Source organism: Malaclemys terrapin, chromosome 10, assembly GCF_027887155.1.
Source record: "Malaclemys terrapin pileata isolate rMalTer1 chromosome 10, rMalTer1.hap1, whole genome shotgun sequence".
Classification (NCBI taxonomy): Eukaryota; Metazoa; Chordata; order Testudines; family Emydidae; genus Malaclemys; species Malaclemys terrapin.
This window is the reverse complement of record NC_071514.1, coordinates 56,690,435-56,707,270: the sequence shown is the minus strand read 5'-3', so window position 1 is coordinate 56,707,270 and position 16,836 is coordinate 56,690,435. Positions and strand designations below refer to the sequence as shown.

General features: G+C 45.9%; 2 protein-coding genes across 5 annotated transcripts in view; one reads left to right on the top strand and one right to left on the bottom strand.

Annotated features, from left to right (window-relative positions):
• The window catches only part of GSG1L (GSG1 like), a 169,782-nt gene extending 161,581 nt beyond the window's left edge, over window positions 1–8,201 (top strand). The window contains exon 7 of the mRNA XM_054042262.1: window positions 7,967–8,201. The gene's annotated coding sequence lies outside the window, so the exon portion shown is untranslated. The remainder of the gene's footprint in view (window positions 1–7,966) is intronic.
• Window positions 1–16,836, bottom strand: part of KATNIP (katanin interacting protein) — a 183,483-nt gene that overhangs the window by 2,544 nt on the left and 164,103 nt on the right. For 3 of the 4 annotated variants that reach the window (XM_054042252.1, XM_054042254.1, XM_054042253.1), the window contains 3 exons: window positions 11,599–11,700; window positions 10,931–11,091; window positions 6,888–6,976 (listed from right to left, as the gene is read on the bottom strand). In XM_054042252.1, coding sequence (XP_053898227.1) covers window positions 6,888–6,976; window positions 10,931–11,091; window positions 11,599–11,700 — 352 coding nt within the window. The remainder of the gene's footprint in view (window positions 1–6,887; window positions 6,977–10,930; window positions 11,092–11,598; window positions 11,701–16,836) is intronic. The other variant, XR_008446476.1, reaches the window with a different exon arrangement.

The following is a 16,836-nucleotide window of genomic DNA, read 5'->3' as shown; positions in this document are numbered from 1 at the left end:
TCTATTCTGGAGGAGATAGTTAAGAGGTTCAGATAGGGTGACCAGATGTCCTGTTTTTATAGGGACAGTCCCGATTTTGGGGTCTTTTTCTTATATAGACTCCTACTACCCCCCAACCTCTGTCCCAATTTTTCACACTTGCTGTCTGGTCACCCTAGGTTCAGATAGAAGCTAAATCTGCTATGAGTTATAGCTGAATCGGACAGGTCACATAGGGAGGCACCACCTATGAGAGACATGGCAGGATGGCATGATAAATGGGATGGATGTGGAAGAAGGGGAAGGAAAGTAGAAGAACATGGCAATATGGTAAGGAAGAAGAGCATCATTCAATCTCAGTGCTAGCAATATACATTTCATCTTTGAAAAGTAGGGGATGACCCGAATGAGAAGAGACCAAGGATGGACAGCAGTCTAACCAGCTAACTAAAGGCAAGTCCTGCATGGGAGCAGCTCAGAAGCAGCAGCAGGTGATCCTCACTCCTCAGTTGGGTTGATAGTGAAGAATGAGACCTAGACCATCTCTGACCCAGACACAGGGTGCTATCATGACCACCCAGTGCTGGCACAAGAGATGCGACAAGAAGTCAAAGTGTAACTGTTCTGTACAGGACACGGTGACACCTGGATTCCTTCTTCTTCAGCACTGATCTTGCAGGTCAACACAGAATTTAGGTAACACATAACAGAGGAAACAATGAGAAAAGGATTGGGTGCAGGTGCTGGAAAACTAGCTCTGAATCCAATTGATTGCATGATATGGACATTTTTAATTCCTATATTGTAGGTGTGGTTGAGGCAAAATTTCTTTCTCCTAGGGTCTGAGTTGTGGGCAATATGAGAAACCTGGACTCCTCAGAGTCAGGAACCAGGGTGTGGGAGGTCAGGTTCAATGGTTGAAGGCGTAAGTGGTTGGGCCTGAGAAGTCAAGCTAGAGTCAGTAGTCGGAGTCCAGAGCCATGGGTCACATCAAAGTCAATAGCCAGGGACTGGAGCCTAGGGTTGAGCCAGGGTCAATAGCCAAGAATCGTAGCCAAGGATCAAGCCGGAGTCAATAGCCAGAAAACAGGGGGCAGGGCAAGGAGGTAAGAATAATGCTGGATCTGTTTCAACAGCAAGTCAGGGATCTGCCTTGTTCCACAGACAACTTCCTGATACTCCCTCCAGCTTAAATAGTATGTCTGGGTCAATCAGAGGTCATAGTAGGGGCTGCCAGTCATCTCTACCATGGTCAGCACTTCCAACAGTGGCTGGTCTCCCAGAATGTATGGTGCATTCATGATGGCTCTGCCGTGGCAGCATGGAAGTGCTGGGGTCAAGTCCCATGAACCTTCATATCATGCCCCACCTCCTTCAGGGGTGCCCCTGGGGTATTGTAGGACCAGATTGTCAAGGTGATATTTGTGAAACTCTTGTACAAGTCTAGGGATGTGAACATTACCAGCAGGCTCCTAGGAGCACTCTCTGGGACCACAACCTTCCCAGCCTATGAGGTACCACAACTGATCCCACTTCAATCTAGAGTCCAGTATGGCCTGGACCTTGAACCGGAGAGGGAAGTGGATGTGTTCGGTCAGGGAACAGGCATTCAGTGTATGGTTTCAAGAGAGAAACAAGGAAGATCAGGTGCAATTTGAGGGACTAGGTAAGCGGAGTTTGAAAGTGACAGAGCTGATTTTCTGACAAATCTGGTAGTTTCCAAGGTACCGGTGGTCTAGTTTGCGAGATGGCCTGTTCATGGTGAGATTCTTAGCAGATAAGAAGAACAGGAGTACTTGTGGCACCTTAGAGACTAACAAATTTATTAGAGCATAAGCTTTCGTGGACTACAGCCCACTTCTTCTTATGCTCTAATAAATTTGTTAGTCTCTAAGGTGCCACAAGTACTCCTGTTCTTCTTTTTGCGGATACAGACTAACACGGCTGCTACTCTGAAACTTAGCAGATAAGCAGACCTTCTTGTGTACTGAAAAGACTGGCCCCTTCTGTCTCTGGCTGTCTGTGTACCCTGTGTAGTCCTTCTTAGCATCCTCAAAGTGTCCCCTTCGTCTTTCTTTTATGCGGTGGATTCATTGAACCAAGTCAGTAGGTGGTGGGTTCAGGGAGGCTACTGGTAGTGCAGGAGGAAATGGGTGAATCCATCGTTAGCACAAAAAAAAAAAAGAGCTTTTCCCTGTGGAGGCACAGTTGGTGTTGTATGCAAATTCAACATATAGTACGAGGGTGTCTTGGCTGTAATTAAGAAAGGACTGTAAATATTGCGCAAGTACTTAATTCATCCTCTCCATCAAGCCATTCGTCTGCAGGTGGTATGCTGAGGAGGCATAAGCGTGGATGTTTAGTAGCCTGAGGGTTTCGCATCAGAGGCAGGAGAGCCCAGGGAGGCAGAGGATATTTGTTACTAAGAGCTGAGCCATCATCTGAGCTGACGGTATGTGGGCACAGGAGAGGAAGTGTGCCATCTTGGTCAATTGATCTACAACTGTTAGTACTACTGTGTGGCCATCTGATTTGGGGAATTCTACGATGGAATCATGGCACTGGCTGTCCATGGTTGGGGCAGAGTCTCCAGAGGCATGAGGGTGCCAAGAGGTTTGGTGTGCAGCATCTTGGTGCAAGTGCATAAGTCACATGAGTCAACATGAGCCTGAATTTCAACCCACATCCAGGGCCACTAAAAGGAGCGGGAGGCTAGGCAGTAGATTTTGAGGCATCTGAAGTGCCTTGCTAAGGGGCTGCCTTGACTCAAATATAGTACCTACAACTATATATGGGGCAGAACATATATGGGGTGTGATAGACCCAGGCCAGTTGGGTACAGCAGAGTGGTAGAAGGCAGATATACTGGCCACTGGATAAGCAGTTTTCTGTTCCCTGACTGACCAGAGTGGGGTCTGCTCCAGGCTAGGGTGGACACATGACTCCAATTAGCCTGAAAAGAGTCAGGCGAGGCCGTTAAGCTAATGTGAACACCTCACTCTAATTAAGGCCCCTCTGATACTGTAAAAGAGCTCACTCTGGTCAGGCTGGGGGAAGGAAAAGGCAGCCAGAGGAAAGGAGTGTGGCTGAAGGTCTAGGTAATGAAGATACCCTCAAGACACTGGGATGGGAGCCCTAAGGTAAGGGTGAAGAAGGTGTTGAGAGATAGAAGCAGGGGAGCTGTGGGGAGTGGCCCAGGGAAGTGTAGCAGCTCTGGCGGTGAAAGGTCGCCTGCCAACAGCTGCTGTCACTAGGGTCCCTGGGCCAGAACCCGGAGTAGAGGGCTGACCCAGGTTCCCCCCAACCCGCCACTACAGAAACACCCTCCTGGGAGGGGAAGTCAGACCCCTGTCAGAACAGGAGGCTAAACTGTTCTTGAATAAGCCTGTAGGTACAACAGAGACTGTGGGAGTTCTCTCACCAATCTCCTTGCTGGCTTATGATGAAAAGGGCTCAGTAGACTGTAACCCTGACCCTATAAGCAGAGTCAGGATGAGCTCTACCCTGACATCTGGTGGTGAATTATGGCGAGTGTGGAAAAGAACTCCAGGGGCTGATCTTGTTTGCATAGGCACACCCACCCGCATGGCATGAAACAACAGCAACTGAAAGTGGTTACTTTGGCTGGTGTGGGATCCCCAGTTTCTTTGTTATTGGGGCAGGAAGAATAAAGTTTTGTTACCCTGATTCTGTGAATCAAGGCCAGTGGAACTGTTGTATGACAGAAGGACTGAGTGAGTCCTTCACCATTACCTAAGTAGCACTTGCTTGATAAGGGGCATGGGTTACAAAACCCAGTGAATTGAGAGAGGATGTGGACAGGTATTTGTATCTGATGGTATGGGTCCCCTCTGAGTAGGGTTACCATATTTAACAAATTAAAAAAGAGGACCCTCCATGGGGCCCTGACCCCGGCCCCGCCCATTTCCCACCCCCAGCCCTGCCCCAACTCTGCCCCTTCCCCGCCCCAACCCCGCCCTAACTCCACCCACTCCCAGCCACGCGGAAAGGGCTGCCCGAGCGCTACCGGCTTCACAGTTTGCTGGGCAGCCCCCAGACCCTGCGCTTCCCCAGTGCAACTGGAGCCCGGGAGGGGAAGCGCCCAGCCGGGGGCGCAGGGTCTGGAGGCTGTCCGGCAAACCGTGAAGCCGGTAGCGCTCGGGCTTCGGGCAGCCCCTATGCCTCCGGCTGCCCAAAGCCCGTAGCGCTCGGCTCTTAAACAGAGCCGAAGAGTCAGGGGAGGAGCAGAGCCTCCAGCCGCAGCGGCTTTGGGCAGCCCCCATGCCTCCAGACCCTGCGCCGCCGGAGCCCGGGAGGGGAAGTGCCCGGCCAGCGGCGCAGGGTCCGGAGGCAAGGGGGCTGCCTGAAGCCCATAGCGCTTAAACAGAGCCGAAGAGGCAGGGGAGGAGCAGAGCCGCCGCGGGAGGGGAAGTGCCCGGCCGGCATTTTCCCCCTGGACGGGGCTTTGATTGCCGAAAAGCTGGACATGTCCGGGAAAAACCGGACGTATGGTAACCCTATCTCTGAGGGCTTGAAACACCAATTGCACCACCTCCTCTCTCCACTGTTGAATGTAAGAGCTAACTTTGATTCCATTAGGAGTCTAGTTACAGGCTGCTGAGCTGAATTCACTTTGGGCCAATGATGCACCAGCACTAGGGCTCCCCTACTCTGAGCTGAAATCACACAAGAGTTAAACTTATTAAGTGGGGGAGCCTGAAGCTATATTGCTAAGCAACTGGCGGAGCAATTTGTGGGGATGACTGGAGGAGCAGCGAGCGGCGCTGAGCCTTGCGGGGATGGTTGGAGTGGCCCAAGGAACGGCAAGTGGAGCTGTTTGCGGGGACTGCTGGAGTGGCTCACAGGTCACAGTGCGGAGCAGCTTGTAGAGCAGAGCGGTTCGTGGGATAGCAGGAAGTGGACTGGCTCGTGGTGAAGGCTGCGGCGGAACCCCACGGAGAGACAGCCGGCCTCGGATCACATAAGGTGCCCCTTAACACCCTGCGTGCCCCCCTTTTACTCTGGGGCTGCACTGACCAGGGTCAGAGACTTTGGGGGTTGTTGGACTTTTGGGACTTTGGGTGGTTGCTGGACCCAAGAGACTTTGGGGGTGTTGGACTTTGGGGACTCTGGGTGATTTTTGGGTTGCTGGATTCAAGAACCAAAGGGAAAGGACATAGCCCAATTTGCTGGGGTAGGTTTTTTTTTTGCTCATGGTTTGTGTTATGAATCCTGTTTGTGGTGTTTTTCCAATTTAATGCTGATGTCGTTTACCTCATGTTATTAAAAATTTTCTGCTACACTCAGACTCCGTCCTCGTGAGAGGGGAAGTATTGCCTCTTAGAGGCACCCAGGGGGTGGCATGTAATTGTCCCAGTTCACTGGGTGGGGGCTCGAGCCGGTTTTGCATTGTGTTATTGAAACGGAACCCCTAGATACGGAATCCGTCCCTTGTTGCTGCCAACTTAGATGGGCAGAAGGGTTACACCCTATAGAGAGAAGGACTATGTGGCGGGGCCCCGACAGGGATGACTAACAAAAAAAAAACATGTAAAGAAAAGCCTTTCATTTCTTCCATGTATTATTTACTTTCCATAACTATATAAATAGTAAAATTATATATTATGTACATTGCATCATATATGCTGTTGATCGGTTATTAATGAGCACCGTTTCAAATGTGTGGATCCCCGCTACTCCCTGGGGGTGTGCTAGGGTGACCAGATGTCCCGATTTTATAGGGACAGTCCTGATTTTGGGGTCTTTTTCTTATATAGGATCCTATTATCCCCACCCCCTGTCCCGATTTTTTACACTTGCTGGCTGGTCACCCTAGTGGTGTGCACATGTGTGGGTCCCAGCTGCTCCCTGCCCCCCTCATTGAAGCAGGTGTGCAGAGTTACTGCCCTGGGAACTGCAGGGCACCAGTGGACATGGAGCTGCCTGGAGGCAGGGCAGGGGCTGACTGGAAGTAGGGTCTGGCTACGGGCAGGGCAAGGGGTGCGGGGCTGGTTGGAAACAGCGGGGTGTGGGGTGGGCTGGCTAGCTTCAGGCAGGGCTGCAGGGGGGTGCGGCAGGGGATGGCAGGGCTGGAGACAGAGGAGTGCAGGACTGGCTGGCTTCAGGCAGGGGTGTGTGGCAGGGGTTGGCTGGAGATAGGGCAGGAGGTGCAAGGCTGTCTGCAGGCAGGGCAGGGGGTGCAGGGCTGGTGCAGGCAGGGCAGGGGGTCAAGGCTGGTGCGGGCAGGGGTGTGTGTGTGGCTGGCTGGCTTCGGGCAGGTCCACAGAGGTTGGCTGGAGACAGGGCAGAGGGTGCGGCAGGGGGTGGCTGTGGGCAGGGGTGCGGCAGGGCTGGCTGCAGGCAGGGCGGGGGCGCTGGGCTGGTGTGGGCAGGACAGGGGGTGCAGGGCTGGTGCGGGCAGGACATGGACAGGGGGTGCAGGGCTGGTGCGGGCAGGACAGGGGGTGCAGGGCTGGTGTGGGCAGGGGGTGTGGGGCTGGAGGCAGGGCAGTGGGGGCAGCAGTGGCTGGCTGTGGGCAGGGCAGGGGGTGCGGGGCTGGTGCGGGCAGAGGGTGCAGCAGAGGGAGCTGGATCCCCAGCCCTTTAAATAGCCCCCGAACCCCCCGCTCAACAATTTTCTTCAACTGGGTCCCCAGAAAAAAAGTTTAAAAACCATTGGCCTAGATGAAGGGGTCCTGCTGTCATGCTGGGGCAGGAGGAGCTTGAACTAGAAGGTTTGCCCTCATAGGGTGGGGTGGTGGTGGCGGCAGGGAAGGGAGGTATATTTACTGGAACTTCCCCACTTTCTATACTTTTGGTGATTGTATATCTGCCAAAAAGCATGCCTGTTATTCATTCTGTGTCTGCGGAAAGTGGGCAAAAGGTTCTCGTAAAGAAATGAAACTCACCTGGGTCAGCAGCAATCTGCTTCTGTTTGGAGTTTGTAACAATTTGATTTTCGTTCATCATTCGTACATCCTGATCCTCTACACGATTGCTGCAAAGATGAAAAGCAGACCAATAGCAGGGAGAATCAATAGTCCATAGATACCACTGCAGCTACGGGGAAGCACACTGCAATGTGTTACCTAAACCACTGTGAGGCTGTACTACTGACACCACTGCCTTCTGTGAGTCACAGTCTGGAAGGGTGAGGCTTCACCCTCATATAGCCCACAGCTATAAACCTAAGAACCTAAAGTTATTCCTCACAATTGTATTTGTTGGGAGGGGTGCTCTCAAATGCACATTCCAACTGCTACTACCACATCCACTTTGCAGCCTATTCCGACCTTCTCTAGATGCAAAATCTGACCATCTGAACCAAAATCTGTTTTTAAATCAACTTCATTAAACCAGTGCCATGTACCCACGTAGACATTCTTGAATCAGTTTGCAACCATCCTAAATTTATTTAGCTTAATTTGGTAATTTACTGAATTAAGCTAAATTGATATAAAAGAGTTATAAACCAATTTCATACATTTATAGATTTCAAGGCCAGAAGGGACCATTATGATCACCTAGTCTGGCCTCCTGCATCATACAGGCCAGATAAGTTTACCCAGTGATTCCTGCATCAGGACCATAACTTCTGGCTGAACTAAAAAATATCTTCTAGAAACACATCAATTCTTGATTTAAAGACTGTACGCAATGGAGAATCAAACCTGTGGTAAGTTGTTCCAATGTTACCAAATTATCCTCACTGCTGAAAATGTTCTCTTTCTTATCCAGTTTAAGTGTGTCCATATGGGAGTGGTTTATTTAAAAGTTTATTTTAGTTAAACCAATGCAACATTTGTGTGTAGACTGCAGACAGACTGTCTGTTCCTTTATGAGCAGGAATCAATAGCTTCAAAATCTAATCAAATTTAAATGCTATTAAATACAGAAAAAATGTCAACTGATTAATAACTACTGATTCCTTCTGGCCTTAAAAAAAAATTAGAAAAGCTATTTCTAATAGCTATTTATCCTAAAACAGGATCCATCTAGGAAGTAAAGACAAGAAGAAAATGATTCACATCATGTGAGACACTTTTTCAAAGAACCCACAGATCAGCCAAGACTCTCTCATGATCTGCATATGGATAAAACCTCTTTCTCCCTCCCAACCTACCTAAAAAGAATTCCAATTTACATGCAAGAGTGACACCTTCCTATCCTATGCAAAGTGGCCCATTGCACATTGTGAATGGATCAAGAGATGAATGGGGAAGCTGCAAGTTAAGCAAACTAGAGATGACTGGCTGTAAGACTGAAGGTCAAATTGGGCAAACTACCCCAAGAAAATCAAAGCCACATATTTTCACCCGAAATTATAAATTATATATTGCTTTCCTTGTAAATCAAATATCCCCTGGATAATCTTTCACCCCAAATTAGAAGCTACAAGTTTGTTTGCCTTGTGAGTCAGATCTATCTCCTTCAATCTATATCTATATATATCCTTCTTGTTCTACTGTCAGTCTTAAATAATGTGAAATGCTTATGTACAACTAAAGAATGCATTGAGTATGTCCTCCAGATTTAGAAGATGAGAAGGGATTTTGTTGATTTTCATTGTAAATAACTGGTGCACTCTAGAAGTAATAGGAATTGTCTGGCACAAGGAAGAAGGAATGTTGAAAGATATAACTTTGGGATAGTAAGTGAAATTGCTAAAAGGGGTGGATCCCAATTGAGAGTAGGGGCTAATAACGAAATACAATCCTTGAAATGAATTGAACATATAAAGGCTTCCGATAAGAAAAGGATTGAAGAAATTTGTGTACACCTACACTATGGGATACCTATGGAAGCAGCAGAAAAATGGAGAGAGCTGAAATCGGAGCATTCACTTGGCACATGTTCAATAGAAATCAGAGGGTGGCCCCTCCAACCAGCCTTGAAATTAGAGTATATAAAATTGAGGTCACCACGTGCAAATGGAGAGTTGACTGAACTGAATAAGAAGCTGCAGAATCCTAAGTGTGACTGATGCCCAGACCAACTGGGTGGAAAGGACTCTCCCCCATCCCAGGTTAAGTGGATATGATGAAGTGATGAGATTTCATTTCGAAGACTGTATTTCCCCTTCTAATCTTTAATATAAATAATTGTAAGTTATCTTGCCTAGTCTACACTTTCTAGTGAGACCTAAAGTAACCGTATTTTAGATTTTAATTCCTTTGCATGGCCAAGCAAATTGGCCTATGAGAGATAAAAAACAATAACTTTAAGCAATTGCTTTTGATATGCTAAACTTTTCACTGTTGGACCAATCCATTCAAACTGTAGTAACCACACTCTTAAAAGTGCCTTAAAGACAAGTTCATCCTTGGAATGTGATAAAAGTGCTAGGTACTAAAGAACTGAAACTGAGTATCATAAGTAAATGTAATAAAAAATCTTGATAATTTACATTGTTGCTTGGTATAACTGTTGAGACAACTCCAGATTGTGATAATCGATTGCAAGACTGTATATTGTGTGTGTGTGTGTACTACACACCTAGAACACTGGTTGTTGTCTACACTTGAGTGGTGAATGTGTGATTGTATACTAACATGGTTCTGGGTGAATTAATAAATTGCTGGTTGGTTCAGAATAAGAATGTGTCCTGATTTGAGAAATACCATTCAAGTTAAAAGTTGACCTGTAAAGAACCCAGAATGAGAAGTAGTAAGCTAATATTCCCTGGATTAGAAAAAAAGGGGTTATCCTATTAGGTTCCATTCTATATTGGCTATAATACTTATCCAATTGGCAAATCTAGTTTGTTAGATTTTAGCTTTAAAATCTAACGGCCACCTTGGCAAATTAACAAAATGGACGAACCCCATTTTATGCTTACATATCAACCACCACAAAAAGCAAACCCTAAGGGTGGGTGAGTGGGAATCCCGTGATATGATAGCTTCAGAAAACAAGAATTGCCTTTTTCCTTTTCTCTAAAGATACTTTATTGTACTAGATTTCCATTCTTGGAGACAAAGGAGGGATATCTCAAAACAACACAAAGTGAGTCAGATTCTACCTCAGGCTTCATCAGTGTAAAGCTAAAATAACTCCACTGAAGTCACTCTGGATTTAAACAGGTCAATGAGATCAGAATCAGGCCCAAAGTTTATAAAAAGTGCTGAGCAGTGCAGTGGGGAAGACAGTAGGCCAATGCCAAAAGTAACAATAAAGAAAAGTTTATACACACTTCTGAAAATGAAGGTTAAGATCCACCAAGTACTAATAGTGTGAGGTTTTATTCTCTCCACCACAAAACTGTGAGGGTAGGGTGCCTCTCCTTGGAGAAAAAAATGGAATGAAAGCTTAAAAAAGTCCAACTGAAAAGAGAGACCCAAGAGATCTCCTGAACTGAAAATCCTGGGGGCAGGAGAGTTAGGGCAGCAGTTCTCAAACTTGGGCCGCCGCTTGTTCAGGGAAAGCCCCTGGCAGGCCGGGCCAGTTTGTTTACCTGCTGCGTCTGAGGTTCAGCCGATCGCGGCTCTCACTGGCTGGGGTTCGCTGCTCCAGACCAATGGGGGCTGCAGGAAGGGTGGCCAGCATGTCCCTCGGCCCGTGCCGCTTTCTGCACTAAGGTTGGTTTTCCATATTCTGAAAGATCTCTGGTTTACTGCTTACCTTCCTGGTTACCTTTTTGTTCTATGGGATGCATACTTTGTGAGACTCTAGTATTGTTTCCTTAGTAGAATTGATGCCAAATGTAAGGATTTTAATTTTTGTTTTTTTGACACTAACTTCCTCATTTTATTAAAATTTCCTTTTCTAAAATTTAGCATCACTGGGTTGGTATCTGATCCTTTGAATACAATATACAGCACAATTGCTTTCTATGCCAGTCAGTACATAGCACTGCAATTCTCTACAGTAATGTAGAAGTTGCTGACATCGGCCACTAGAAATAAAATTATGTAAACAGGATTCCTCATTAAAATCAAAGCCCAGCACCTACCTAATAACTGTATTCTTCTCTCGCTGGCAAATCCTCTCATCATCTGTAAAGAGAATGGTATGATATGGAACCACAGGGTCACAGGTGGGCAGGATGCCATGCACTATGTGGCTCACCATGTCTAGAATTCCATTGTACACAAGCAAGTCATCTACAAGAAGCTGGAAACATAAAATAATCAAGAATCAGTTTTGTTCAAGCAACAGAACAGTTTATATTATTATTCATGAAAACTGAAAACTCTTCTGGAAAAAGTGTCTGAATGAAATGTCATTGCTTTCAATACAGTCCTCTCTGTCAGCTGAATAGGAGTTGCACCATTTGTTCCAGGAGAGCTGGTCACTAGTTCAGCTGCGTCTCTGTATCAAACAGTTTGCATCTCTCTCAGTTTATCTCTGGTGCTTTCTCACTCTGTCTCGTGGCAGATTAGTTTCTAATAAAATATATGAGCAGGCATACAAGAACTGACTACACCCTATTACAGAAATTGATTCTGTTATTCTGCATGTTATTAACTTTAATGAATCATGTTTTTAAAAACTTTAGACATTTATGTTGATGTTGCACACAAAAAGTGTGAATCACACTGTGATAAATTATGAGTATGAAATAAAAAAGGAAATTAGGGCAAGCTGACTCATCAAAATTGCTTATGAATAAGTACTTACACCAAATTCTCTCACTCCCCTTTGGGGAGTTTTCGCATAATTCCACAGTTTGATCATTGACACGGTAGTGGGCAGGTCAAAAATAACATAAACCCTATTCACCTGTCAGAGAAAAGAATTCATTTAATTTTCAGTAAAACATGACAAACACCAATGAAGGAATGCAATCAAAGCAGGACAAACACGAAGAACAAGACTCAATGGTTTGTATTAAAGGAGCAGAGCTAGTAAGCAGAAAAATGATATTTAAGCATTTAATGAGTTCAGCTATCATCTCCATGCCAATGATTCATAGATCTAGTTCTCCACTGTGGACTTCTCTCCTTCTGTTCAAAATGAAATCTCAGCCTGTCTCTCTGACATCGCCTCCTGCATGTCCAGCCATCAGCTTAACCCACAACAGAGCTCTTCCTTCTTCGCCCAAAGCCATTCCCTCCCCCTCCTCTCTCAGTTACTGTGGCCAGCACCACCTTCCTGCCTATCTCTCATGCCTGGAACCATGGTGTTCTCTTCGACTCAGATCTTGCTCTAGGCTCACTGATTCAGGCCAGTCGAAATCTTGCTGCTTCTTCCTGCACAATATCTCTAAGACCCGGCCTTGCCATCCACACAGCTAAAACGCTCACCTAGGCCCTCATCATCTCCTGTCTTGACTGCTGCAACATGTCCTTGACAAATGCAATCTTCCCCACTTACATCCATCCAAAATGCTACAGCAAAGATCATGTTCCTGCCTCATCACTCCAACCATGTCCCTCCTCTCCACACATCTCTCCACTGGCTCCCCCCTTGCTACTGCATCAAAAACTACTGGTCTTGATTGTAAGGCCCTTGTGGCCTATCCCCACTTACCTATCATCTCCAATACGCTATCAAGATAATGACTCTCCCCTCTGCATTCCTAACAATGCTTCCTCCACTGCCCACTTGTTACATTTTCCAACAAGCACCTTGGTGCTGTTTCCCGTGTTGCCCCTTATGCCCAGGAGCTGCTCCTCATAACATTTGCAAAGCTACCTCATTGTCCTCTTTCAGATCCCTCCTTAAAATTCCCCTTTGCCCTGAGGCCTACAAAAAACTTAACATGGCTGGCTAGGATCGTCACATTGCTTCCTTGTGCTCCCTGCTCTGTTGGTTGCGTCAGCCTGTTGTCTCTTGTCTCATACTCAGACTGTAAGCTCTTTGGGGTATGGACTGTCTCTGTGTGTACAGCACCTAGCACCACAGGGTTCTGACTGGGACCTTCTCAGCGCTACTGTAATTCAGGTAAGGTTAGCAATAGAGCCTGGATAAGCCTTGCCAGATGTTCCGAAGCAGTTCGCTGACCACAGGAGTATGCAAGCCTATTTTTAAATGTTGAAAATAATAATATTGTATGTTTTCAATATATTGTTCTACTCTTATTTCTTGCTAGGATTCAATCTTTGGGCTTCAGGGAGAGTGTGGTTCCATGAATACATTCTCCACAGGGAGAGCTAACTTTTCCAGGACAATCTCTTTAAAAAAAAACAATAGTTACTCTCTGATTATCTTTAAGAAGGGATGGTGTTGTCATGCCTCAGGGGTCATTACTAACATTCTTGGGGTTTTAATATTCTTTCTAAGGCAGCAATTAAGTATGTACTACTGTAAATCTGGCTTCTGTAACTTCAGGTTGCCAGATGCTGACACTGAGTTTTTTATTTTCTGAATCCACCTGAAATATAGATCTGACACTGCCTTTGCCTGTGAGAAGATTAATGGTGGTATTTAATATACTGGCTCAGCTTTCTAATTTACCTGGGAACTCAGGGGACTGATTCTGCTCTCAGCTACACAATTAAAGATTGGGAGTCCTCCACTGAAGACAATAGGCCAGGTTCATGGGGGTGGTTGAGCCCAAGGTGGCTCAAGAGTGGCTTTTAAGACATCTTTGTGTTGCCTTGATTCTTGGTCTGACTACGTCTGGTGCAGTTTAGTACAATATCTGATCTGTCCTGCAGTTGAGAAAAGCCAAAAATGCACTCCAACCAAGCCCTCCCACCCCCACCCTGCAGCATAGACTCTGCCTTGTGACAGTTACATTCAGGTGAAATAATTAATTTGCTGGCTATTCATATATATTAATAATAAAACAGCTATCAGAGCTGGAGAAATGAATCATTTCAACCAAACAAATATCTATCATGCCCCAAGACAGAACTACTCTGTCCGATTAAATACAAAGAGTAAAAGAAAAAGGAAGATTATTTAACAGAAAAGAGAAGTTTGCTGAATGTGTTGCAGATCTCCAGTTAAAGAGGGGCACACTTGCTTTGGTGGGTCCCTGGAACAGTTCAAAGCAGCCTGGCCATTAGGAGTCACATGCATTCCAAAGATTTGGTTCAGCATTCCAACTGATTCCATTACAGAGACTGCCCTTTTCACACCCCGCAGGCTCAGCTTGCTTCCTCTTCCTGACACTAACCACCCTCCAAAGAGGAGGGGAAGGAGGAAAGAGTTGTGTGGATGTACACAGATACATATTTTATATTATATATATATATATATATATATATATTAATTAGGGGAACTCCAGTTATTGATGAGTTATTTTCCTTTTACTATCATGAAATGGGTTTTGCTAACTCCCAGTTATTAGGGAGATTAGCAAGCAGTAGACAGCTACAGAGGGAGGGCTAAGGAGATTTAATTAAACAGAGACTGAAGCACTACTCTCTCAAATCAGTAATCAGACTGGCATCTCAATGGAAAGAGGAATGCTTCATCCGGCATGGTTAAAATGCCAAGTACCAGCTTTACATATTGCCATAATGGAAACGTTACAGAGGGAAGTCATTGAGGTAACCAGCCTGTCTCTCCTCTCTCTCCAAGTCCCTCTCAGTGGCAGTTGGTGCCCAAAGCAAACGGTGGCGCTCCAGTCACGCTGCTCCTTCCCCTTTCCTGCTCCTTACCATCCCTTCCAACCAGGACATAGGCAAAAGGCCCCACCTTAGCTCCTTCCCTCCCTTCTCCTGAAAAGAAGCTGTGGCTCCAGCCACTTAGCTCCCACTGTCAGACCTGACAAGCCAAAGGCCATCCCTCACTGAGCTCCTGAATCTCCCCGCTAGGCTCCTACACTGCGTGAGAGGCCCAACCCTTCACCGCTGGGCTGCTAACCATCCATTTCCTTCTTCCTACACACTTGCTGCCTCTGCTCCTCTTTACATTTGCAGGACACTGGACAGCTCTGCTTCCCTTTCCCACTGCCACAGCATCTAAGGAAGGTGTCAGAGTAGCAGCCGTGTTAGTCTGTATCCACAAAAAGAACAGGAGTACTTGTGGCACCTTAGAGACTAACAAATTTATTAGAGCATAAGCTTTCGTGGACTACAGCCCACTTCTTCGGATGCATATATACATCCGAAGAAGTGGGCTGTAGTCCACGAAAGCTTATGCTCTAATAAATTTGTTAGTCTCTAAGGTGCCACAAGTACTCCTGTTCTTTTTAAGGAAGGTGTGGAGCTCTGTACTGAGGCTATGCTCAAAGGAAATTGAAAAGGCAGCCTGTGAACATGTGCTGGTCCCTGCACTGTTCAATACTTTCACTGGAAGAAGGAGTTCTCTTAAGAGCTAGAGGCAACCACTTCCATCAACCTCTTCCTCCCCAGACAGCTGCACTGCAGGGGCTAAATGTCAGCAGCCCCACTGGACTGCTCTCCATGGAGCTGCACTGGGAAAGAAAGAGGAGAAAGGATGGATATTTGGAAACCCCAAAAATCTAAAGAGGGTCTGATTTAATATGGCGGGGCTTAGTCCCTACTGAGCCACTACTGGTCTGTCTGGTATTGGTAGTACGCTCAATAATATAAGAGAGTTCAATCCATTTTCACAGTCTCTCAACAGTTATTGTTTTCCCCTTGGACATCTCCACAAAGAGCCAGATGATTCTGAAGGGCTTAGTTGTACTTATTCATTTATTTATTTATGGTAGTGCCCACTTGTGCTAGACACATTCCAAACACGGAAGGATAGTCCCTCCTCTGAAGAGCTCACAATTTACGGGCTGGCAGGCAAGCAGACAGAGATTAGAGGGAAGAGGAACATTAGACAATTTATATTCAAATCAATTTGATTCATTGTAGTTTAGAGGGTTTAAGTGGGACTTTAGTGATGCAAACACCTTGAACTTAGAGGCAAATGTCACTCAAGGAGCCAAGCAAGTGAATACACTTTTCCCAATAAAATACACAAATTTCTAGACTCTTTATTGCACGGGGGGATGGAGGGAGGGGAACTATAGAGGTCTATCTGCAAAGGCAAACATCTACACAGTCCTCAGAATGGGGTGGGGGAAAGAAAAATATTTAAATCCTGTTGCAGGTCCTGGTATGTCCTATCAGACTTCTTGAAATTAGAAGGCAAAGAAGCTGGATACTTGCAGACATCCTAGGCAAAATCCTTAAGGCCTTTAAGAATAGGTAAGGACACCTTACTTGGATTGGAAAACACTGAATAATTTATACGACTTCCTTGGAACTGCAGCCACAAGAATCTCCAAAGCTTTGTTGTCATCTGGAGAGTAAGAGGAAAAGGTAATGAGAATTCATTCATGAATGTAGAGTCCCAGGTACTCTAACAGCCCTAAATGTGAAATTAAGGCCATACTGGCATGTAAGCTGAACACTGACCATGAGTAACATGAGATGGAAAGTTTCAGAGTAACAGCCGTGTTAGTCTGTATCCACAAAAAGAAGAACAGGAGTACTTGTGGCACCTTAGAGACTAACAAATTTATTAGAGCATAAGCTTTCGTGGACTACAGCCCACTTCTTCGGATGCATATAGAATGGAACATATAATGAGGAGATATATATACACACATACAGAGAGCATAAACAGGTGGGAGTTGTCTTACCAACTCTGAGAGGCCAATTAATTAAGAGAAAAAAAAAAAACTTTTGAAGTGATAATCAAGCTAGCCGAGTACAGACAGTGTGATAAGAAGTGTGAGAGTACTTACAAGGGGAGATAGTCAACGTTTGTAATGGCTCAGCCATTCCCAGTCCTTATTCAAACCGGAGTTGATTGTGTCTAGTTTGCATATCAGTTCTAGCTCTGCAGTCTCTCTTTGGAGTCTGTTTTTGAAGTTTTTCTGTTGTAATATAGCCACCCGCAGGTCTGTCACTGAATGACCAGACAGGTTAAAGTGTTCTCCCACTGGTTTTTGAGTATTTTGATTCCTGATGTCAGATTTGTGTCCATTAATTCTTTTGCGTA